Source organism: Panthera onca, chromosome A1 (assembly GCF_046562875.1).
Source record: "Panthera onca isolate mPanOnc1 chromosome A1, mPanOnc1 haplotype 2, whole genome shotgun sequence".
NCBI classification, from domain to species: domain Eukaryota; kingdom Metazoa; phylum Chordata; class Mammalia; order Carnivora; family Felidae; genus Panthera; species Panthera onca.
The window spans coordinates 220,989,398-221,015,285 of record NC_138339.1 but is presented as its reverse complement, the minus strand read 5'-3'; the positions used below and the strand labels follow the sequence as shown (position 1 = coordinate 221,015,285).

General features: G+C 44.0%; 1 protein-coding gene and 1 pseudogene across 4 annotated transcripts in view; both read right to left on the bottom strand.

Annotated features, from left to right (window-relative positions):
* WDFY2 (WD repeat and FYVE domain containing 2) overlaps nt 1–25,888 on the bottom strand; it is a 183,182-nt gene that overhangs the window by 24,404 nt on the left and 132,890 nt on the right. For all 4 annotated transcript variants that reach the window (XM_060637251.3, XM_078433984.2, XM_078433980.2 and 1 more), the window contains 2 exons: nt 17,943–18,055; nt 2,819–2,945 (listed from right to left, as the gene is read on the bottom strand). In XM_060637251.3, coding sequence (XP_060493234.1) covers nt 2,819–2,945; nt 17,943–18,055 — 240 coding nt within the window. The remainder of the gene's footprint in view (nt 1–2,818; nt 2,946–17,942; nt 18,056–25,888) is intronic.
* LOC132682124 (ubiquitin-conjugating enzyme E2 variant 2 pseudogene) lies at nt 22,422–23,077 on the bottom strand (annotated as a pseudogene).

The following is a 25,888-nucleotide window of genomic DNA, read 5'->3' as shown; positions in this document are numbered from 1 at the left end:
GTGCTAAAGCTCTCTCTGCTTTGATGGGTTTTTCACACACCAGATCAAATTAGTTGCACAAATGTCTTATTTCTGCTGAAGGATGGAATGAAGCCACAGGACCCAGGACAGAAGACCCGTAAAGCTGCCCCTTCACATCGGGGTCAGATATTCCCACAAAAGGGGAAGGTGGTCTTTCCACTCCTCTGGGGCTCTCTGGTCCGGTCGGCTCTGCCCAGTTCCCAAGCTCACCAATTCGGTGCCTGATTTGGAACTCTGACCACCCAGAGTCTCCCTGAGGGGAAGGTGGGAACATAAGGAATTGTAGGGCAGCTAGGGGCAGCCTCGGGCCCCACGAAGAAACTCTTTGGCCTCTAGAGTGGAAAAGAGACCAAAAAAACATCATGGAGCACAGAAGGGGCCATCTGTTAGTCAATGCTCATTTCTCTGCCCCAGTACCTAGTATAGTGCAGGATGCAAAGAAGGCTCTAAGTAGCTTTCTTGGACTGAAAGAAGGTTTGAGAGACCCAAGCTACCAGCTGGAGGCTTTGAGGGTGGTAGCTCAATATTCTCATCTAAAAAATGACATCGGGCTTCCCTCTTACATATCCAGGGTTCTTGGAAGATTACACTGAGGTCCCTGTGAGTTTCAGAAGCTCTCTGGCAAAATACTAAGCTCCATTCAAAGACAAGAATCACTGAACACCAATCCAGTGGCCAATTTTCAGGACAAAGCAATGGTGGCCATGTGGCGCTATGCTCCCCTTCCTGCCTGCTGCCCTGGCCCCTTTCCTTCCGCCACCTTCTGTGAGTCCCAACCTCCCACTTCCAGCGGCTCTGGTGTCTTCCCCGTCCTCACCTCGGGCACTCAAACCCACTCTAACAGGGTTAACACCAACTGATGCTGAGGAAGTTCATCTCTCCCAGCTGTGTGACACCAGGCGGCCCCTCCCAGGCTAAGGCCCAGTGATGGTGACCACAGAGTTCACGTCATTCCTTTCTCAGCTTGAGTTAAATAAAGCCCCAGGCAAAGGCCTACGGCCATTATTCCTGTTTAAAGCCAGGGCTGACCAGTGGCTCCTGATCTCCCCAGCCTGCTGGCCCACTAGGTTCTAAGGGTACAGAGTAACAGGATGGACTCCCAAGTACAGTCTGTTCCATTTTCTAAAAGGTCAGGTCTGCATTCCTTAGAAACTAGAATACCTATTAGCCCAGGTTCCATTTTTCTGGGACTGAGAGACTGTATCTCAACTTCATAGCTTTTCCTTTCTTACCAAACTCTAGGCGCAAGTTTTCCAGAACAGTTTGCACGAGGGCACTCGGCACCCGGTGACGCTGGTGTTGAGCCCTGTCATACTTTGCCGCCCTGAGGATGGGTCATGCAAGATTGCCTGCAGTCTTTATTAACCACGGTGCAAAAATGAAACTAGTTATGAGTTCATCTGAGTGAGACCAACAAATATTACTGCTCTTCATTCAAAACTGGCATTTTATTTCTCTGAGACAGCCTGAGGTGGCAGAATTACCTGGCAGAGTGGATAATAACTGAGCGTTACTAAACAGGACTGTGTTTGCCTTCTCCTTTTCTTCACTTACACGGATGATGTCAACTCCTTTCATATGATACTGATGTATGTCCCCTTGCCATGGAGATAAGCAAAAGGGAACGATTCCTCTTAATGAGCTGATGACGAGGTCCGAGTGGCCCCACAAGCCAGACATGGCCCCAGACAATGGGTCTGTTCTCAAATGTGGGAAAGGAGGCCTAATAAGTAGCTCTCTAAGACTAAATTCTAACACTGAAATAATGACTTGTGCAGGGGCCTTCTAAAATTCAATCAGTAATAATCCCAACTGCAAAATTTAACTACTTAGGGGAACATTTTAAAACGAGTGCTTCCGGGCAGATTTACAAAAAGAGCTAATGTTGGCTAACACCAGTCAGTTCCTGGGAGCCCCACTAACATTTGTTTACGGATGTCTAGAGTTGCTGCTAACATCACTGTGGAAACTTTCCAAGTTAAAAACAATTCAGACGAGCTTAGAGCTTTGAAGCAAATCTACGGTTCTTTTCCGCACACGGCCAGTATGTGCCCCCGGGGCCTGTGGCAGCCATCAGAGTGTGGTCTGAGGGCCACCAGGAGAGCTGCCTGGGAGGCTGCGAACAACAGAGGTGCCTCAGCTCCACATTGGTGACCGGAATCTCCAAAGACAGGGGCCAGGAATCTGCATCAAAAAAAATTCCTTAGTGACTCTCAGCACACGGCAAAGAGTCTGCTCCAAGGAAACGCAAAGCTGCCTTTGCTTTTCCTCTCGGCCCGTGAAATCGTTCCTCAAGGAAGAAGAGGGCCTGATAGGAATCAAAGCGAGTCTTCAATAAATATGTGGTGAAGTACAAAATCTATTGTGTAAGAATATTATCTCTCCCCTCTTCCTCAAGCTGCCGGGAGTCCTGGCACCACATCTGAACTCAATTACAGAAATTCTGTAGGCCTCCATGGCTTCTATTTTTAAGCTTTTTTTCCTCTCTCTCTCTCTAATTTTTACTCTTAGGTCTCCCTGGTTCTCACTTTTACCTTTTATTTGTTTGCTGCCATTATTTTATTTCACTGTTTTTGTAGGCACTGTCAAGTCCTCTATGGAATTAAACAAGGTGACATGTAAATAAATAAACATACTTAGATACGGATACAATTCAAAGTGGCCATTAGTTGAGTGCCTGCTGGGTTCCTTCCCATGCGAAGATCCTGCCACAGAGACTGAAGCACACGCCTTTGTTCTAGGCTTTCAGAAGGGAATCTTTTCTCAGAGTTTTTAGTAAAAGCACCAGCAGCCTTACTTGTGTCCTTGGAGCTCGATGGCTGTTCCTTTCCTCCCGCCGATGTCCCACATGATAACGGAGTGATCGGAGCTGCCGGAGAACAACACTCGCTGGACGGGGTCCCAACAGAGAGCAGTCACCCCACCTGAGAGAACAGACACAGCGGGACATTCGTCACCCGGCAACAACAGCATTCACCAATAAATGTGAATGCAAAGGCGTTAGGATCTAGCGTAGTTCTTCTGCTTAGAGAACACACAAGTAAGTCCCCGAAGAGAAAAAAACGGACTCCCAGAATAAAAGTCCTGCCCTTTCAGCATTTTTCCCCAAAACTTAATATACCATAAAATCAATTATATAAAAACCAAAGGAAATGAAAAAGGCAATTAATTGACAGACAATAAACGTAATTCGAAGAATGGAAAATATCACACTACTTGGAAGTATTAACCATATTTCCTTAACTTCTGTCTACCTCCCACCCTGACAATAACAGATGAGAAGTAAATGGAGTTTTCAATAGCTTAGTTGGATTCTTTACTCTTTTTAAAAAAATTTTTTTAATATTTATTTTCAAGAGAGAGAGCGAGACAGAACGTGAGCAGGGGAGGGGCAGAGAGAGAGAGGGAGACACAGAATCGGAAGCAGGCTCCAGGCTCTGAGCTGTCGGCACAGAGCCTGACGCGGGGCTCGAACCACAAACCGTGAGAACCTGACCCGAGCCAAAGTCGGACGCCCAACCGACTGAGCCACCCCGGAGCCCCAGATTCTTCATTCTTCAGCACAGATATAATTAGACTACAACATCGGAATTTAAAATTTATTTCCTCTCTTTGGGAATTTAAATTTACAGATTTGGGGCACATCATGTACATCCCTAAGGGTCAATTTCCTCGACTGTAAATGGGGATAATGGGGTTATGTCCGAACATCTGCATGCAACTAATGATAATATCAACCTGGCCATTACCTACTTCATAGGTTGTGGTGATAATGAGGTTGGATCCGTTACATAGGACCCCTCAGTAAACTGTAGTGTGAGGTACACACACGCTGATTATTAGCATTACTCTACCGGTGCGGCAATGAAATACTATGACAGATCTTTCTCTGGCAGTCCCCTTATAAATCAAATTCCTGCATGATGAGAACAATATTAACTTTTTCCACATAATATGGGCACAAAGCCTACTAACACTTAAGAATGTGAGAAATACTCATTTTTTTACATTATTGGAAAATATTATATTCTGAAAAGAACAGAAAATACCATCTTGTTTCTTAAAATCTGCCTTTTTCTTATTTAGATTATCAATTTGTTCTAACAAAGTGCTGCACTTTAAAAGCTTTTAGGAAAGTTTCTTTCACATAACATTCTCAGAAGGTTGCTGTTGTTTTTTTCTCCCCAAGATCAAAAGGGAAAAAAAAAATCCCACTATTCTGGCTTATGCTTAATAGCTTCTCCCTATACCTGTGTAACATTCTGCTGGTACCTATTCCTGCCCACGAAGGAGTAAACACCCCAACCCACCAGTGTACCTGCAGGGGGACCCCCCGACACTCCCATCTCCTCCCCCACAGCCACATAACAGCTCGGAGCACGGGGCCAGCAGCAGACAGGCTCTGGGGTTGTCTCTTGAATGAATGAAGGAGCAGATGAATGAAAACACATGAATCTTTTTTTCATCCACCATCCTTGTTACTTGGAACTCCTCTACCAGACTTACTGACCCTTCAAAGTTAAATATTGCTTCTCCTTTTATATAACTCCTCTTGGTTTCCTGCTGTTGAACTCCATGCTTACAGCAGTCCCTCCTTGTCCATGGTTTCACTTCCTGGGGTTTCAGGTACCCGTGGACAACTGTGGTCCGGAAGTAGATGATCGTTCTTCTGCGGGACCCTCAGATGGTGAGCGGTAGCCTAACGCTATGCCATCCATCTCACGTGATCTCACTGCAAAGGCATCTGATCATCTCACCTCGTCACAGGAAGAAGGGGGAAGCACAGTACAAGATGTTTTCAGAGGCAGGCCACGTTCGCGTAACTTTCATTACAGTGTATGTAAACACGGTATATCTAGGGTTCAGTGGTATCTGTAGTTTCAGGGATCCACTGCGGGGTCTTGGAACTTGTCCCCCGCAGATTTGGGGGGGGGGCTGCACTGTACTTTTTAAATTTAACCATGCTTCAGTAATTTCAGGATATTCCATCCTGCAAAACATGTTATTTATTCCCACACGGTACCCAATGGCTTACTTTGTTAAATACCTGTGGCAGAGTCAGCTAATCGTCCACCTAGATCCATACTTCCCCTTCCATATATGGAGTGCTCCCTGGAAAGCCGCTGTCCTGCAGGGACCGCATTTACGGGGCCCTCTTGCATCTAGGGGGCATGTGACCAGTTCTCAGCAACTGAATCCAGAAAGTAATCTGCATTCCTTCTAGACCAGAGCAGTCCCTTTTTCACTTTCTCTTTGTACTTCCTCCTCGAGGACTCCAAGACCCCAGGGCATGGAGAAACTACATTCTAGAAGGAGCCAGAGTCCCTGAATCACCACATGGAATAGAGCTGTAAATCCAAACCAGACTGAACCAGAATGAACAAAAACAGAATGAACGAAAACAACCACACTGAGTTGTCACAAGAGTGACAAACTTCTGCTACACGAAGCCACTGGAATGTTAGAAATTATTTGTTAGAGCCTTTTTTTTTTTTTTTTAAGTAGGCTTCAAACCCAGCATGGAGCCCAATGTGGGGCTTGAACTAATAACCCTGAGATCAAGACCTGAGCTAAGATCAAGAGTCAGACGCTCAACCAACTGAGCTACCCAGGTGCCTAGCATTAGGTATTATAATGCCATATACTTACTGGGATATGTAATAAGGCTGGCCCAAGAGGAAGGTGAGAGTCATCAAAAGCTTCATAAATCAGGCGAATAAAAAGAAGTTACTACCTTAGGCTGTTAATCTTGATGCCTTATGTTTCACCAGAATTGGAGAAGACCTCGGGTGGGGAACTATTCCATCAGCCTCCAAAGCAATCCACTATAAACTCTAAATTGTTTTTTTCCAAAGATACCTAAAGTCTAAGCACTTCTCGCCACCTCTAATACTACCATCCTTGCATAAGAGCCACTATCAAAATTCTTTCCTAGAAAATTAAAAAGCATGACACATATTTTGTTGGAAAGCCTTCGGGGGAAAAAGACACTCTCATATATCACTGATGAGAACGCAAACCAGTACAATGGGGAAGGCCGTATCCAACAAGTCATACCTGTGCTTAGCTTTTACTCTCACTTTCAGGAGTTTATCGTGAAGATATTGTCCCCATCCCCACCAAGTAATACATAGATACATATGCACAAGGAGAATGCTCATATAAGAGAGTGGGTGAATTAACTATGGTACATCCACACAGTATTACGCAGCTATGAGAAAGAACGAACAGGATCATCTACGTGGATAGAAAGTGATTTCCAGGATACACTGTAGAGTGTAAAAGGCAACGTGCCAAAGAACAGCTATATTGCACTACCTTTCATCTAAGAAAAAAGGGGAAATAAATGAATGAGATGTGTTAACTTCAGCAGGTGCTTGGGCACGGCCATGGAGAAGGGGTGAAGCAGACTGGCACTTTCCTGAGTGTACTTTTTGTTTGGTTCTGGGTTTTGGAATCATATTGTTTCACATACTCAAAAATAAGTAAATAAAATTAACAAGGAGTGTGTTGGCAGGACAGGGTGTGGACCCCAAATAGAATATAAACAGGAACAAGTGAACCTAACTGTATTACAAATGAATGATACAATAACCACACTAAAGGCGGGAGGGGGCGAGCTGACAAAAGTAACTTTGGAAAATAGTAATTTGACTATACAGTCGAAGGCAAAATATAAGATTTGTACACAAATACAGTACTTTAGTTAGTAGGTTTGTACATGAGTTATAGGTTAGCAATTCTGAACCTATTCTGTACTTTAGGATTGAACAGGTAAATACATCGAGGATAATGAGAGTTGACTTTCTCACTCATAATAGGAGTTACAGTTGGGGGGAGGTTAGAATAAACTCTTTGGTGTTAGAATGGAATTGGAAGTATCCATATGACATCACATAAAAGTTACAGAAATCCTTACAGATGTGTGAGTGCACACATATTTTCTAGCTCTGTCTATTGAGGGCCCAGAAGCAATGATCCCTCCACCCTGCCATTAACAGTGAGCACGCATGGCACCCTGAGTTTGGCTTCTAGAAGTATCCCCTCATACTATCTATTCTTCAATGAAAGAAACGAGGCTGTATGAATGTTAATTCTAGGGCTGAGGCAGGTAGTATACAACATGAGTCAGAAATATCAAGACGTGGTTATCAAAAAGCAAAGGGACAGGTCAAAAGGTCAGAAACACCACTGTGAAGAAGCCAGTGTTCCACTGGTCAAATCTGGGACAATGTGAACAAGAAAATAAATCAATGGTGGTAATGAATCCTCACACACAGAAATAATTAAGAACTCGTGAGCCCATACTGGTATAAACAATTTAAAAAATAAATAAATAAATGGGGGAGAAATGAAAGCTTTTCCTTACCATAAAATTCCATCCAAAAAGTGTCGAAGAGAAAAGGACTAGAAAAAGCACAATCTAGCAAGTACCACAGTCATGACTGTTTCTGGTAAGAGTCATCAGTGGATAGTAAAATTACTGGGCAGACACATGATGGGAAATAGTATTTACACGGCTTCAAAATATTTCCTCCTAAAATACTTATGAATTACAAAGGGTGACTACGGTGGGGAAACTTGGCACGCACTACCTTAACCAAATGATCAAAGTTAACATCAGCAGAAACAGGACAAATCAACATCATGTGCCTCTTGATACGATCCACTGTGAAGGACATAACATCACTTCCATGGTATTCACATAAAAAATGCATAACCTGAATTTAACCACGAGGAAACATCAAATGGAGGGACATTCTACAAGGGAGGGACATTCTGGCTAGAATGCCAAGAATGACCGCAAAAATGCCAAGGTCATGACAGAAAAAGGAAGACTCAGAACTGTGCTGTGTTCAAGGAAACTAAAGACATTATAAGGAAATGCAGCATGTGGTCCTGATCAGACTGTGAACCAGGAAAAGGCAATTAGTGGGATAACTGGAGAGATGTGAGTAAGGTCTGTAGATTAGGGAACAGGACTCTGTCAACGTTAACTTCCTGATTTTGGTATCTGTGCTGTAGTTTTCAAAGATGTTAACGTCCGTGGAATCTGGGTGAAGGATGTACAAGAACTCTCTGCACTATTCTGCAGCTTCTTTAAAGTCTGAAATTATTTCCAAACGAAAAGTTAAAATAAAAAAGCTCCAAACTATAAGACTGTGTGAACGGCCTCCTACGCAGGTTCCTCGCTTCTACTCTTGTTTCTGTAGTCTGCTCTCCACACAGCAGCTGAAGCGACCACCGAAGAACACAAAGCAGATTATGACACCCCTTGCTCTAATCCCTCCAATGGTTCCCCATCCCGTTCAGAGTAAAATGCAAAGTTCCTCTCCATGGCCTTTCAAGACCCTGTGCGATCTAGCTCCTGCCCCTACTGTGAAGCTTCCCCCGCATCCCCCCACCGCCTCTGCTCTAATCACGCTGGATGCCCCTTCATCATGCTAGGTTCATTCCCACTTCTAGCTCTTTGCACTATGTTGCCTCTGCCTGTGATTCTCTTCCTCCAGATTATCACTGGGGCATGCCCTCACTTCACGAAGATCCCTGTTCAGATGCCACCTCTTTACAGAGACCTTCCTTGGCCACTCTTACCACTCTCCTCTCTATGGTTTTATTTTTTTCTTCAGAACACATAGTTATTGTCTACTGTCCCCACAGAATATAAGCTCTTGGAGGGCCAGGGTTTGGCTTGTTCACCACAGTGTCTCTAGGATCTAGAATTCTGTTCAGCTTACGGAAGACACTCAATAAACACAGACAAGTGAGCAAATGATTGAAGTAAGTACATGAATGTTCTTTGCCTTGTTCCTAGCACCTGGAACAGGCATGTGGCATCTCTTTTCCTAGTTGACCAATGCTGTCTGTGGGACAGCCTTTATTCTACTCCTCACATCTTTTAGGTCAGTGAATGCTCATCTCAAGGAGACGCTCTGGAGATGGTCTTACTTGACTGGTTAAACCACTGGGGACAGAAAAGGGAAAGATGACTAATGTATTTTTTCCTCTCCTTAGTCTGTTTGTGCCCCCCCCCCCCCCAGATTCTTACGTTGTAACCTAATCCTCGATATTCTGAGGTGATTAAGTCATAAGGGTGTAGCCCCCATGACTGAGGTTGGTGCCCTTATGAAAGTGATCCCAGAGAGCTCCTCAGTCCCTCCTGTCACGTGAGCTTATAGTGAGAAAGCAGCCATCTATAAACCAGGAAGTGGTCTCACTAGACATTCCATCAGCCAGAGCCTTGATCTTGGACTTCCCAGTTCCCAGAACAAATATCTGTTGTTTCTAACCCACCCAGCCTATGATAGCCTGTTAGGGCAGCCTGAATAGACTAAGACAACATATTAAGTGGGTAGGTTCTTTAAAGCATCATATCAGATTTAAATAATGGTGGGCACTAGTAAAAAGAATAGTTAGAAAGGCTTATTTGACGTAATTAAAGACCTAATTGGGTGGGCTGTTCATCCTGTCAGAATAAACATGGAAAATCTTAAAAAAGCCTTACCATGTGCCAAGTGATGGATCCCTCTCAACTCCCTACCAGTACACACCCACATCTATAAGCACCGCACCATGAGAAGCAGGCCTTCTTTGTTGGTGACTATGGGATGAGGATAGTTTATGGTGAAGCAATAGGAAGTTTAGATGTGGTTAGTGTAAGTGCACAGGCTCTGGAACCAGATCCTAGGCTCAACTCCTATAGGTAAGTGACTTTGGGCAAATTATTTAATGTCTTTGTGCCTCAGAAACCTCATCTGTACAACAGGGATGACAATAATTTTGTTGAGATTAAATGAGTTAATATACACATCAACATACAGAATAGTGCCTAGCACATGGGGAGCGCTCAGTAAGTGTCAGCTATGATTGTAGTGCAGGAGACCCCATCTATACCATCTGTGACAGTGTCCTCTGTTTTGTCAGCCTTGAGGCAGTCATCAGCCTGTTCCCAAACTATCCCAGCCATCAGGAGATCAATTCAAGTTTTAAAAACAAGACCAATCTCTAGTTTTTTCCACATTACATCAGGCTGTAAGGGGCCAGAGCCGGGAAGGGGAGTTCCTGGTAACCCAGAGTCAGGAAGAGAAAAATCAACGCCAGGTTCAAGAAAGTCAAAGTCAGGGTATATTTATCACCCCCTAGGGCTCAGAGTATTACACCACCCTTCAGTAAGAGTGGAAAAGATGGAAGAAAAATCTTCAAGACGGGAAGTAGGATGGGACTGGGAGAAAAACAAATTTTGAGGTCCCTCCCAGCTCTACGTACATGTCCTAACAATGGGGTCTCGTGGATGTTGGCTTATAAATTGCAAACCACGATTTCAAACCAGTGCACTCACAGCACTCATTTCAAACCAATGCAACCAGCATCTACTGAGCATCTTCTACACGGCGGATACCACACTAGGCTCTGAGGATATAATGAAACCAAGGAAGTCTCAGACCCTACTGGACCAACACAAACACAGCAGAAGATGATGGGATTCATTCTGAGAAGAAGGGCATGCGCACTCTGTTTGGTGAAACCATTCTCTCATGGGACCTGTGGCTACTCCTCTGCCTGGAGTGCCCATCAGACCTTTCATCACCCAAGTAAACTCTCTCTTCAAGGTGCAGCTCAGGTGACTTCTGCAGGAAGCCTTCCTCAGCGCTCTCCATCTATGCGAGGTCCCCACCTCTGGGTGTGGTTTCTAGCCCTATACTCACCCACCGCATTGAACCTTGTCAGATTGTAAATCTGTCCCCACGGTAAATTTTAGGCTCTGTATCTTTGTATTCAAGCATAGTGCGCAGTGCCTGGTACACAGTAGGTGCTTAATAAATGTGTAAGCACCTAGCCGGTTGAATCGGATGGCAGAGAGGAGTGAGAGACAATGAGCAAAACAAGTAAGCCATCACTACAGAGGTACCCCACAGGGCTTTGGGGTAGGGGTCGGTGGGGAGGCAGCACACTAAGTCACAGCGGGGCACAGAAGGGTGGAGAGGAGAGCTGCTGACCTACTGGACTCTTCCTTCCCAGCAGTCTTCCCAGCAGACAGCTTCCTGACGAACAGTCCTTCCTCCAGATGCGTCCGGCAGCACAGAAAGGCAACGGCTGTGAGCGAGCCTGCCTTCCAGAACAGTGCAGGCACGCACCTGTGCGCAGTCCACACCCAGGGCACCTTCCTCACCTTCCATATCTAGGTCGGAGTGCGAGGGCCAGGGGCCACAGCAATTGTGGGGAAACCCGGGGTTTCCCGGGTTTATGATATTTGAAATGACAGACATCATTTCGTCTGACTTCGCTTCAGACTCCATCTTTCTGCCCCCTCATTTCATGGTGTGTTTCTCCCTGCCTGTGACCTTCACAATATATGGCTGACAGAGCAATTTCTATCATAAATGAATTTATTCTCAAAAATAAAGGTTTTTGTCATTATAAAATTTATCTATACTATTACATTTTCTCATAAACATAGGTTTTAATGGTTGCATATTAACCCACACAGGGATGTGCCTTATTTCACTTACCATTACATTTTTCTCAACTTTTAACTATTCTAAATTTCGCCAAGCTGAAAATTTTTATTTGTAAAACTTTGTTCATGTTTCTACAGAGTTAGAAGAGATTCCCAAACATGAAACTGGATCAAAGAGTATCAGCATTTTTAGAAATTTAATACGTGTTACCAAAATGCACAGCCCAGCTAATTTCTAAGAGACTTTTACAACAGATCTTGCAAAAGCTACAGACTACACGGAGTGCTGCAAAGTCAGGGCTGGAAACTGCCAGATCTGTCTTTATGAGTGCGATATGGCACCTCGCCCGGAACGTTCCAGCCTACCCTGCAGGGTGAGGAAGGGGAACAGCCTCCCTGTAACTACACAAGAGCCACCTGAGTCTCCAACCGCAAGGCCTCTTGAATAAAATATCTGACCTTTCACTTACTACATTCTGCAGTTACTCGGGCTGAAGTGAGGGATGTTTCTGTAAAGCTGAACGTGCTCTACCTCTTAGACTATGCTTTTCTCCTGACATCCACAAAAGGACATCGAGCTGTCCCCTTGCCACCACTCCTGGGGCGTCCCTGTCATCAGAATACTCCACCACCCTTCAGCCAGAGTGGAAAAAAATGGAAGGAAGATGTTCAGCTCCAAGCACGGTGCTCTCTCCTCAAACTGCTCTAAACTCTAGCACTCCTGTTTCAGCAAATGGCATCACTCTCCACCCAAATGCTCCAGATGGAAACCTGGGAGCCACTCCCACCCCAAATGCCAAGTGCTGCGGACTCCCAATCTCCTAAAACAATCTTGAATCCCTCCTCTTCTCCCACACCCTCCGCCACCTCCCAGTCCAAACAGGTAGGTGGGACTCCAAGCCTAGCCTTCCTTCCAAATGGTTTTGGCACATCCATTCTCACCCCCACCCAACCACCGCCACTGCTGCCACAGGGATTTGCTAAAATGGAAACCATGCTACCCCCCTGCTTGCTTCATCACTGGTTTCCCACTGCCTGAGAACACCGTCCAAAGTTGTTAATATCGCCTGCACGTTCAACCTGTACTCTGCGCCCCTGACTGTCCACACCGCCCGTGCGACTCCATACGTTGTTCACACTTTCCCACTCTGGGCTTTGCATGCGCTTCACACACCTGGAGTCTAAAATGGTCTCACACCTGGATGACAACTCTTTCTCCTTATGGTATCATTTATTCATTTTTAAAAATTTTTATTTATTCATTTTTTATTTTTGAGAGAGAGGGGGGCAAGTGAGCAAGGGGCAGAGAAAGAGAGAGAGAGAGAGAGAGAGAGAGAGAGAGAGAGAACCTGGCTCACCCGGGGCTTGTGTTTCACCCAAAGCAGGGCTTGTGCTCAACCAAGGTAGGGCTCCTGTTCCCCCACTATGGGGCTCATGCTCACCCGATGAGGGGCTCAAGCTCACCTGAAGCGGGATTCGAGCTCACCCAAAGTGGGGTTCGAGCTCACCCAAAGCGGGGCTCAAACTCATGAACCATGAGATCATGACCTGATCCGGAGTCATGCCTAGCGACTGAGCTACCCAGGCGCCCTCCTTACGGATCCTTTAAACACGACTTCCTCGGCAGTCTCCCCTTAGCTCTCTGGATAGGGGGTCCCTCTTGTTATTTACTCCCAATGCAAGTGCTGTGAGTGGCACTGGGGGCTCACAGTACTCGCGGCACTCATAACATCCTGATGGACTACCTGAATTTATCGCTTTAACGACTGGATTCCATGACTAGAGGTTGAATAAGCAAGCATTATTTGTCTGATTCACCCCTATACCCCAGCCCTCATCATGCAGAGAGCTAATAATTTGGCTGACTCGATGAAAATCCGTGTCTGCTGGATGTGGAAGTCTTCACTGTAAACGAAAATCAAGTTTTCAACTTAACGATCTGAACGTGCATGTTGGCACTGAACCATGCCTCTCCATGTTTTCATTATTTTGGTTATAGTTACACTGTTACTTTCAATAATTCCCCTAACAGTTAATAAATTTATTTAATTTATTCAATGTATTTAATTTTTTGTTAAGTAGTATGCTTTGGCAATTTATGTTCGGCCCCTCCTATTTCCAATATGTTCATACTAACCCAAATAATTCTTAGAAGGAAAAGAAAAAAAACGAATTTATTGATACTATGAATTTCCAGTGGTTAAAATCTCCCATCCAAGTACTAACCAGGCCCGACCCTGCTTAGCTTCCGAGATCAGACGAGATCGGGCGCGTTCAGGGTGGTATGGCCGTAGACTCCAGTGGTTAAAATCTCATTTTTCCCCTCTGTGTTCAAGTCAGTGTATGACTTTTTGATAGAAATACATTCTAATTTCTGCATAAATAGCAAAGAACTATGTTACTTGGCACTTACTTCCAGATATAAAACCAGCAGAGGGAGCAAAGGAACATAAAACTAGTTTCCTAGGTCCCCGCGGATTAGTAAATGCTATGCTGGCCTCCGGGTATGACTATTAGGCCAATTCCATCACTACCCCACATTTTTATATGACTTTCTGTACTACAATACAGAGTGATGGGTGAATGGCTATTACTCTGTATTACAGACCAAAGACGGTCTGCTTCTGAGTTTGGATCTGGACTGATAAGACCCCTGAGATCATTCTTCAATGTATCTGGGTTAATCCTAAAGTCTTTGTTTTGGGGGTGAGGGAATGAGGAGATTAACTAATCCATATAAACCCCTTTTTCCAGAGTTGTGTCTGGCTGAGTTTGGGACTTCCCAGGGCCCAGAACGGGCTTACTGCATAGGAAGAGCTCGACAATACGCTTGCATCATCATGGAATCTCTTAGACATCCCTGCTCTGGCTACAAATGAATGAGATGTGCTGTAGCCGGAGTGGACTGACGACTGTCTAGGGATAATAACAATACGTTGAATATGTGACCTGCAACATTTGCCTTCATGTTAGTTAGTAACTTTCCTGGGCCACATCCAGTCCTCAAAGATATTTCATGGTAAAGTCATATGAGAATGCTCTAAACTCTTTGAGAAAGATAAGGCATAACGCCAAGGTAACATTCTGTACTAGAACTAACCCGGAAGACAGGAAACCCACGGGCCACATCCGGCTCCCCACACGCCAGTAAGCAGCAGCTACTTACCCCTTTTCTGGCCTGGAGGCAGCCACGGAGAACTCAGAGCACAGTTATCAGCCGTACAGTGAAGGGCTGAGTACCAAAGAGCCAGGCTGCAAGCCACCTCGGCCTGAACCAGGTCTGGGAACCACCCAGTGTGGTCACCAGGCCCGCTGAGCTCACCACCTGAACTTCACCTTCGGCCCACCCACTCTTGGCTTTCCCGTCAGTCCTGCCACATTCTGAGGGACAGTTTCCTACCATTCTGCTGCCAGAACAATCTTTTAACTTCTGACCAGGCTAACGTCCTTGCCTAAAACTCTCTTATGGTTTCTCACTGCCGTCAGGCTAGTGCCTCAGTGATCCGAACGGACGCTCGCTTCCTTTCTGGCTGCCTGCCGCCTGCTAGTCGGTGTGCCCACCAACGGCAGTTACTAGAGTTCCCAAGACAGCACGCTCTCGCAAATCTCCATGCCTTGGACTTCGCTGGTTTTCTCTGCCTAGAGTGTCCTTCTCCCTTCTTTTTCATGAACTCAACGCTTACTCCTTCCCAAAGATCTTAGGTCAGGTAACACCTCCCCCGGGAAGGCCTTCCTGACAGACTCGCACTGCTGTCCGAGTGACATGGCCACACTGTGTTCTTTGAAGTGCCCAGTGCCCGCCTCCTCCTGCCCCCGCCACCAAGCGCTGTGACCACTGTTTAGCGCCCACGTCCCTCACTGTGTAAAAAATGTGAGGAAAGGACTGTACCTTTTATGTCTATGACGGGGGGTAGTGGCTGAGATCAACCAGGGAGAGCGCGGAGTGTAAAGAGACCAGGGTCCGGGGCAGAACTCACAAAAAAGATCACGAAGGAGAGGAGAAAGACAAGCCAGAGAAGCAGAAGAAAACCGGGTGCGAACGCGTCACAGGAGCCCAAGGAGGGCGGCCACAGGCAAGGAGAAGGGCCACAATGTAAAGCGCTGCCGACAGGTTCATGGTGACATGGTCCAAAACACGTCCCCTGGATTCAGCAGCCAGCAGGTCACCGGCCACCTTGGGGACAGGAGCGTCAGAGGAGCGAGAGATGGAGCCAAACTGCAGGTGGATGGAAGGGAAATGAGAGGTGAAGAACTGGAAGCGGCTGGAAAACGATATTCTTTTAAGACGCCCCGCCATCTGCTACAACAGAAAGACATGACGCCGAGTGAAAGAAGCCGGTCACCGAACAGCGCCTAGTGTACGAGTCCCCTCTGTGAGGGACCCAGAGCAGGCAAACTCAGAGACAGAGGGCGGGATGGTGGTTGCCAGGGGCTGGGGGAGGGGCAATGATGGGTGCTTGTTCGGTGGGGTCAGAGTTTCAGTTTTACGAGACAGGGCATGTTGTGTGGACGGATGGTGGTGATATGAATGTCCTCAACGTCACTGCGCTGTATTCTTAAGAGTGATTAAAATGGTGAATTTTAGATGAGGTACAGTTCACCATAATTTAGAAAAAGGAAAAAGCAGCACTGCTGTTAAGAGAGTAAGACAGACGTTGCTACAACAGGATACGGGGTCGAGAGGGTTTTGTTTGTCCAACAGAAAGGCAAGGCATTTGAGCATGTTAATAAATTGAGAAGGGTGAGCTGGTCAAAAGGGAGACACGGGGAACAGTTTTCGATGTGGAGACCCCGAGAGCAAGAGATAAGGAGGAGGCAGAAGAAGTTTGTTGGAGAGGAACACAGGGTGGGCAAGAAAACAGTTTTAAAGCCTCTATTGGCTAACCTCTATTTTTCTTTGAAGGCGGAGTCTGGGGAGGGAGAGGGGACTCGGGTGGGGTGGGGAGTGGTGAAGGTCTGGAGGAGTGGAGGGGAGTCCTGAGGACCTGCAAGGGACCGTGTGCAGGGACTGAGGCGACTCTGGCAGCTGGACTGGAATGCTGAATGTGCAGTGGGGAAGAAGGCCCCGGGCTCAGAGCGTGACCCTGCAGCAGCCCCAGGGGCTGAGTGCACAGGAGGGCTGGAGAGGGTGTGAATGGCAGACGTGTTCTTCAGGGAAGAACGAGGGCGCCTGACCAGAGAACGCTGGGCGCCTAGTGCTGACACCCCTCTGGAAAGGGAGAGAAGATGGGGCGCAGACACTGGCCAACAAGGACAAGAGCGACTGGCCAGCAGGGACCGACTGGCCACGAGGGCAAGAGTAAGGGGAGCTGGAGGAAGGGTTCAGAGAAGCGAAAGATTAGTAGGAGACTGAAGTCAGCAGTGACACATAGCAGTTTAAGGTTCCTGATGTGGGACAGTTCTGGGTCCCTACCAGGCCAGGCTTAGCCAGGGTGGAGGTGGCTAAAAAGAGAAATACAATCAGGAAAGACCTGGGTCCTATTCACAGCAGATGCTTCTATGTGTTCTTCTTCCCAGAAAACATAGATAATTATCTTTTATGACTCTTTTCCCCTGGATTCAATTTCCTCTTTACTGCATTCTTTTTTTTCCCCTTGAGGAAATTCCTTATGATCTAGGTACTATCCCATTTTACATCTTCATTCACCTACTTCTGTTCTTATATGCCATCTGAACTCAATAAGAACCCTGTTCTGTACTAAATCATGGGTTGGTAATCTGTGGGAGACATAAAAGCCCATTAAGAGCCACGAAAACAGGCAGTGACTCATTTCCCAGGGTCAACATCGCAGATTAAAAATACCAGTAAAAACTAATCGTCATCATCTATTCAAGTCTTTCAAAGGCTAAGCATGGATATTTTATATTACCTGACCTAAATGATCCTGAACAGATCCTGAGCCCTTCCCCAACAAAGAAATCCAAAATAATAAAGGGAGTCTTGGGTTTTATACCGAGAAGAGCCCAGAAGGAAGTTAAAACCGAACCCGTGCCTTTTTATGCAGCCTAGCTAGCCCCAATGACCATATTTTTTATTTTACTGGACTTAGAAGCGGGCATGTCTGTCTTGCACGCCATCTTCTCGCTCCAAGAAGGGCAAGGACAGACTGAGGCAGCTGTCTTTTTGGCCTTCCTGAGATTTATGCAGTTGCCACATGGTCTCAAAACAATGTCTCATCAGCATATGCCAACACTGGCTTTCTCCAGGGCGATGTGACATAGAGCCAACTCACCAACACTCTGGAAATAGACTTGTTCCTCCTTTGTTTGCACTGGTGTTGAAAATTTTGGACATAACATCTTACTGAACCATTGTGGAATCAGTTCAACGTATCCCTTGTATCTGTGTGCATGCTATACTTTGTCACTTTGACAACACAGCATCTGAAGGCCAGAACACGCAGCAGGTGATAGATAGGTCACTGTGAGAGCAGGCACATGGAGATTTTGCTTTCAATCCCACCTGTATGTCCTCTGAACGTTGTGACCAGGGTGCAGTTGTCTTGCTCCAGTTTGAGGATGGTTACTTGTCCCGACTGGTCACCAATAAACACATGCCGGGTTTCAACGTCAAATCTATCATGTAAGCATTAAGGATCATTTCTCAAAATTGAATGGAGGGATTTACAAAAATAAATAAATAACCAAACAAATCAAGAAACGTGCAAATCCCATATGAACAAAGCTTGGACATAACGCTGAAAGATACAAAAGCAGGCATAACAGAGTGAAAGACACAGTATTATTGGACAGTAAGACTTAACACGATAAACATGTCATTTCTCACAATATGAATTTGCAAACTTAATATAATCTCTATAGAAATATCAACATAAGCTTTTTTCCCTAGAACTAGGGAAGTTTAAGTTCATATAAAAAATAAATAAACAAGAAATGCCAGGAATATTCTAAAAATAAAAGCAATACGGTATGTGATTGGGGAGATTAGCCCTACCACGTATCAGAATACGTTACACAGTCTTTTTAAGTGCAAGTGTGGTATTGATGCATAAATAGACAAACAGACCCATGGAACAAAATGGCAAGTCTAGAAATAGACCCCAAAGTATACAGAAATGTAGTACATGTCTGATAAGGGTGGCTCTTCAAGGAATAAGGAAAAGATGGGTTAAAAAAAAAACACAAAAGCGTTGACATAAACTGGATAGTCATTTGGAAAACAAAACAGGATCCGTAGTTCACATTCCGTATCAGGATAAACTGCAAATGGATGAAGGATCTAAATGTAAAAAATGAAAAATGTAAGTTCGAGATGAGAGAGCTCCTTTCTAACCTTGGAGTGGGAAAAGCTACTGCTCAAAAACACAAATAACAAAACAAACACCATTAGCAAAGCCAAAAGACATGCTGGAAAAAATATTTGCAACTTATGTCACAAAAGGCCCAAATCTCTAACATAAAAAGAACAAACCACAAACCTAATAGGAAAGCGGGCAAAATATATGAACACATAGTTCCAGAAGACATGAAAATGAAAACGGGGCTGTGCAAGAGAGGCCTGACTGTCAGCCTCTGAAAGGCTCCTCACAAGGCTGGCAAGGTATCTGGCAACTGGTTTTCAGGGGGGGTCCCACCATTAACAGACAAGAGTGGTTCACTGTGCCTGAACCGTGCAAATGATACGGTTTTTGCCAAATGCCTGCTTTCCTTTTCAGTCTGTAATTTTGGTACCTGTCAGAAAGAGGCTGCCTACGTGACTAGTCTCTAGTAAAAACCTAAGGCGCTGAGTCTCTAGTGAGCTTCCTGGGTTGATAAAACCACTCAACCCTCCTTCTAGAGATCTATCCCAGAGATACACTCGGGCCAAAGTACAAAATGCATGCCTCAGGTTATTCACTCCACGTTATTTTAACAGCTAAAGTTTGAAAACAACAAAAAATTCCATCAAAAGGGGATTTACTGAACTAACTATGATATAAGCAAGCGATAGAGTCCTATCCAGCTAGGGGAAAAAAAGATCTCCATACCATAAGCAAACAGACATGGAGGAATTTCTGGGATACATTATTAAGTGGGGGAAGAAAAGCCACGGCATGCAAGAGTTCATAAGCTACACTATCTTTGTGTAAGAAAGGGAGAGAAATAGAAATATATGTGTGTGTTGTGTGTGTGTGTGTGTGTGTGTGCGTGCGCGTGCTCATTTCACAAAAGGAAGCTCTGGAAGGACAAATCAAGATCTGACACACATGGCTGCCTATGGAGGAGGGAGGAACAAGGTGAGGAGACAGGGCTGGTGGTGAGTCTTCTCTCATCATAGCTTGCATTCTGGAATCAAGTCATTATTTCACATATTAAAAATATGCATAAGATTAAAAGAAAAAATCACCCATATTGATGACAAAGCATAAATGAAGGAATCTAACTATCAAGTTGGTGACATAACCACAGTTAACAGAATTACTTCAAGTGACTTTAAAACACAGCATTTCAACTGTACATCCTTGGGGGGAATGTACTCCAAAGACAAAGAGAACTGCAAATAAGTCTAAAATCTCACTCAGTTCTCTTGTAACTATAATACTTCTATAGTTAGTATTTTGAAACAGCTTAAAAATATACCATTGGATAAAGCAAAAACAAGTTCATGTTTTAGGAACGAAAATTTTCAGTCCAAGATAAAAGAATCAAGTACAAAAGTGAGGTAAAAACCTTATAATGCTACATTTGGATTAGAACCATTATATGAACTGACGATTCACTTTCTTTTCAAGAATACACACACATACATTTCCTAGTTATCTCTGAGTCCTATTCCTCACTAAAAGAAATGGCTGATTCAGGACTGGGACAAGAAGGTACAAGAAGAGCTTCAGACATGCTGTGCCAAAAAAGGAAGCCACCAAAGGCAAGAAGAGCTGTATCAAAAGACGCTGGAGCCAATATGATGGGGCTCTTACTGGCCAAAGATAGATTAACATTAGCATCGAAGAAGGCAAGTTATTGAAATGGACTGAATATATTATTTTTAAAAACCTTAAGAGTTTATAATAATGCTCAAAAAAAAAAAAAAAAAAAGACACCTATTGGAGGTAACCTGGGCACTGACTCTCTCCTCTGAAAATGAGCAATTAAAGAGAAACAATTACGAATTTGTTGCTTTTTCCATATTAATTGTATCTTAGGGTAAGCAACTAGCCCTAGCTAATGAGGTAAAGTTCTATTTTACTTATCTTTTTTAATGTATATACACTTATTTTGGGGGAGGGGGGGGAGAGCTCAAGCACATGTGGGAGGGAGGGGCAGACAGAGAGGAGAGAGAATACCAAGCAGATGCGGGGCTCGATCTCATGAACCGGGATACCACAACCTGAGCCAAAATCACGAGTCAGGCACTTGGGGCGCCTGGGTGGCTCAGTTGGTTAAGCATCCAACTATCGATTTCGGCTGAGGTCATGGTCTCACGGTTCGGTTCGTGAGTTCGAGCCCTGCATCGGGCTCTGCACTAACAGTGCAGAGCCTGCTTGAGATTCTCTCTTTTCCTCTATCTATGCCCCTCCCCTGCTCTCACTCTCTCTCAAAATAAATAATTTTTTTTTAAAAGTCAGACACTTAACCGACTGAGCCACTCAGACGCCCTGCAAGTTGTACTTTATAGAAGAATTCCAACAAATACACGTGGAAAAAATTATAGGATTACAAAAATCGCCACTTTGCAGCCCTAATGAAAGGTCTGGTCCAGGCGAAGATCAGCAACTGGTAAAACCACTGAATGAAAGGCTGGTGCGAGCCGCAGGGACCTGGCGGTCACCACCTGAATCACTGATCAACTCGGCATCACTGGAAGGGTGACAACCCTGTGCTATGGGCTTCCTGCTGTGAAGCAACACGAACCAGACAGCACAAGGACCAAGTGTTCTTAGCAGGAGCTGAATCTGAACTGAGTCAATATTTTAGAGGCGGGTCTCAGTTTACAGAAAAATATGGGAGACGCACAGGTAGGAGAACAAGGGAAATGACATCACGAGGCACCAGAGGCCACTTTAGAATGCGGGGCTGTCTACAGGAACACAGGCTCCGTACTACAACAAGTCACAGTGGCATCAAAAAAAAAAAAAAGTGAAGGGAGGAGATCACTGCCCTAGATTGAGAGATTTAGGATATGAAAACCACAGCCAACATGTGAACTTTGTCTGGACCCGATTTTAAACTAATCCGCTGCAAAAAGCCATTTATGAAACAGTAAGTGAAATGTGAAAATGGATTATTCTACAATGTCAAGTAGTAGTTATAAATTTTTAGGAGTAGTAACAGCATTGTGATTACGGAAAAATTCCACATTTTTTTTTTTTTTTCCTGAGGACACGTTCCACATTTTATTTACATTTTAAGACTAACTTTAATCTCAAAATCACATATCCATACACCTATTTCCTTTTTTTGTTGACTTCACTTAAATGCATGGTTTGTCAAACAAAGACTGTAAACAAATATTTACCATGTCTGTTACATGTAACACACAGGAATGGCTTTTAACGGATACTCATCGGCCTCCCCCATGACATTTTTTTATCATAAATACAGGTATCAAAACAATCCTGAACATATTTTTGATACTACTAGTAGTCAGCACTCACACCGCTTCAAAAATTAACACAATTTGTGACAAGATTCATTGTACCTGCTACTTTAGACAATTTCAACTTGAAGCTCTTTCACTAAGCAAGATGGATAAAGCATGCCATTTCTGTTTTTCCTTCTTGAGATTTTTTTACTTTTCAGAAACACACATGCTTCCACGGCATCTGACTCTTCTCTCCATGCTTTCATCTTGTAAACCTGAATTCTATTTTGAGTACTCCAGGTTTATGCTTAAATGACAGTGCCTTAACAAGAGAAAAAAAAATGGTGCTGCATTTTTCCTCCCGTAAGCTGAAAACATAATGGTGTACATATATTAAATATATTCTTACAAATGTCCAGGTCATGTTTACCAGCTGGAATTCTTTTACTTAATGTGTGGGTATTTTGCATTGTGATATTTAATCAAGACATTAACATGAGTAGAAGGCTGTTGATTTAAGACAAGTTTGAGATCCACTAAAATTAATTGTTGTATGTTTGTCCTTCTGGTGGCTGTGGAAGCTTCATATTTTCTTTGGACATCATTAGACGTCTTAGCTCTTGAAGTACAACTTTAATGCTATATGAGTTTTGCCATTTTGCTAACACTGGTATGCTCCGTGCATCCACCATTCCACTGGAATTATTAATTCCATTCATATTAATTTTGGTTACAAATCTAACTGATGGAGGAGCTTCTGGGTATTTAGGTCCACATTCTACTTTCAGGCTATATATTCTGTTTTCATAATTTGTCCTTGGTGGCCCAATAATCATGCCTGTCCGCCTTGTAAGTGTCATATCTTCATCATCTTCAAGGCCCCAGCTAACCGTACCATCGCCTACTCCTTTTTGTCCTTCTTCAAGTTCTTCCAACAAGCGAAAATTACGAGGAACTTTAACTCCTGTGGAGACCGCCATCTTCTCCTGCAGCCCCAAAATTCCACATTTTTAAAGCGGGGTACAATGAAGTACCTAAGGATGAAATGACATACGGTCTGCAATTTGTTTTAAAACACTCCAGCAAAAAGGGAGAGAAAGCCAAAATGATAGAAGAATCAACACCGGATCTGATGAATACGTGAGTTTCCATAATGTTCTCTCCTCCCAGTTGGTACACATTTTGAAAATTTTCATAATAAAACACTTGTTTTAAAAGTGAAGAACAAGGCATCACAAATTCCCTCAGGCTCAAGAACAACAGAGAAATGTTATGCTCTCCAAACAAGCGGTCAGATACATGTAAAACAATACTAAGATATATACGGAATAAGATCACCTTACATTTACCTTAATTATAAGAACACAGATGAAAAAACAATCTTTATGATGGCAGGTAAATAATAGGATGCTTTGTAAAGAAATTCAACAAATGCCATGTGAAAGAGGGTCGAAATAAATTATAGAACAACCTGAAAGCCAGAGTGATTGGCATTACGTATGATATGAGGATATACAAAAATCAAGATAATCTTAACAGCTTTCCAGCACTCTTGCCCTGAACAGATCTAAGAGACTACTTGGTGAAAAGACCTTGTACTGTACAGGGAGACATCTTGGAAATATCTCCAACATGCATAAAATCTTAAAATAAAAAGTACCTGAATTATTTCTGTGGAAGTGTGATAAATGTGATCAAACATGGTCAAATGACAAGACTGAAAGGCAAGGCCAGATAAAGTATTCATAAATTTAAATACCAGCAAGGGAAGGGTGAAAGGAAAACGGTTCTATTTCCTAACATCAACCTGCCATGTGACCTTTGGGAAATACCTCCATTCCACCGTTATTTAGTAGTGCAGACGGCTAGCCGAGTTCTAACACCCAAGTTCTACTCCTGGTTCTTCCAGGTAACAGTTACGTGACCTGGAGAATGTCCCTTAGCCTTTCTTCCTTTTTTTTTTTTTTTTTTAATTTTTAAAAAATGTTTATTTATTTTTGACTGAAAGAGAGAACACAAGCTGGGGGAGGGGCAGAGAGCTAGAGAGAGTGAGGATCTGAAACAATCTCCATACACCGTCAGTGCAGAGACTGACGTGGGGCTCGAACTCACAAACCATGAGATTGTGACCTGAGCCGAAGTTGAAGTCAGACGCTTAACCAACTGAGCCACCCAGGCACCCCTAGAGAAAGTCCTTAACCTTTCTGAGCCTTGGTTTCTACACTGTGAGAATTGAGAATTCAGTCTTTTTGTTTTTACTTCTAATTGTTTTGAGAGTGAGCAAAGTAACGTTATATAGAAGCACTATAAAACTCTCAGGGACTGCAACTGTAAGATATTTTCTTCTTTTTCCTCTCCTTTCCTCTCTCCTCTCTTCCTTTTGATTCTTGTTGGTATTATACCTCACTTAATATTTGAAGCTTCAGATCTCTAGCCAAAGAAACCAAAGATTTGAGGTTATTCAGAAACTGATCATTCAATTTTTGAGCCATCAGTCTGTCTTCCTTTATTTCTCAATTTGAATTTTGGTTATTTTCACTGCACGATTACATCTCCCCTATGAGGCCTGAAAGAAGAGAGAAAAGGCTGAATTCAACGTGACTTCTATCACTTGCTGACTTGGATAAGTGACTTTTTGAGGTGAAAATTAGGAGACAGGTTACTTTGGGGAAGTTTCTTATATATGCCACCGGGGTCCACTAGGCAGAGAAATCAGGGTACTGATACTATTCCGAACATTCTATGGTGTTTCAGCAGATCTCCTTCCTTCCCTTCAGAAACTGTAAGTATGGAAGGTGGAAGAAAGAAGAGGGAAGAGGTGGGGTGGAGGGTTCCCATGAAAAAAATGTGTTTAAAAACTGGATTTTAATGTGAACTCCAACACTGTATGAGCATGTTAACACTGTTAACAATCTGTACACAAGGCAGCTCCTAGAAAAAACCCTCCAGCCTTGGGAAAGTCACAAGTTTCCTATAGGAGACCTTTGGCAAAAGCAGTGCTGTTAGGCCATCAGTGAGCAGCACTGGAAAAATCTCAGGGATGTATGTGTTCCCAGGAACAAGGGCGGGCACCGTGGCTCCAAAATTGGGAGCTAGCGAGGCAGAGCTGTGGAGGTGAGGGACTCTTCTGGAAGAACCTGTCTGTCTGTAGTACTGCATTTCCCCTCTACCTGCAAGATTGAACAAGATGGTCATTTACCTCGGGAAATGAACCCAGAGGCTTTTACACACATACAAAGTCTTCTGATATCAAATCATATGTGTTTTTGTTTTGTTTTGTTTTTTGCTTAGTAAACCACATGGTGTGGCTAAAGGAAACAGCTGAAAAATGAGGATGGCTTCTGGAGATGCCTGAAGAGAAGAGTCCAAGACTGCCACAGTCAGGAGACTTTTAATTCTGGGCATTTGTGTCTTGTTTTTCAATTCCAAATAGTTTAAAAAATCAACTTCCTAAGGGCAAGATCTGTACTTTTTCTATATTTTTTGGCTTGGTTAAGTGATAAAGAAGATGTATCTCTAGGCTGGGCTAGTGAGATAGAAGCCAGCATTTTTTTTTAAAGAGATTTCTTTTTAATGTTTATTTTATTTTTGAGGGAGAGAGAGAGAGAGAGAGAGAGAGGCAGAGAGAGAGGGAGACACAGAATCCAAAGCAGGCTCCAGGCTCTGAGCTGTCAGCACAGAGCCCAATGTGGGGCTCGAACCCATGAACCATGAGATCATGACCTGAGCTGAAGTCGGACGCTTAACCAACTGAGCCACCCAGGTGTCCCGAAGTCAGCATATTAAGAACAAATTACACTGATGCTATTCATTCTGTTCTCAAATGTATGATGGGAAGAAACAAAACAAAACAGCAGCCTAAGGCAGAAGCCTCACATTCTGGTGAT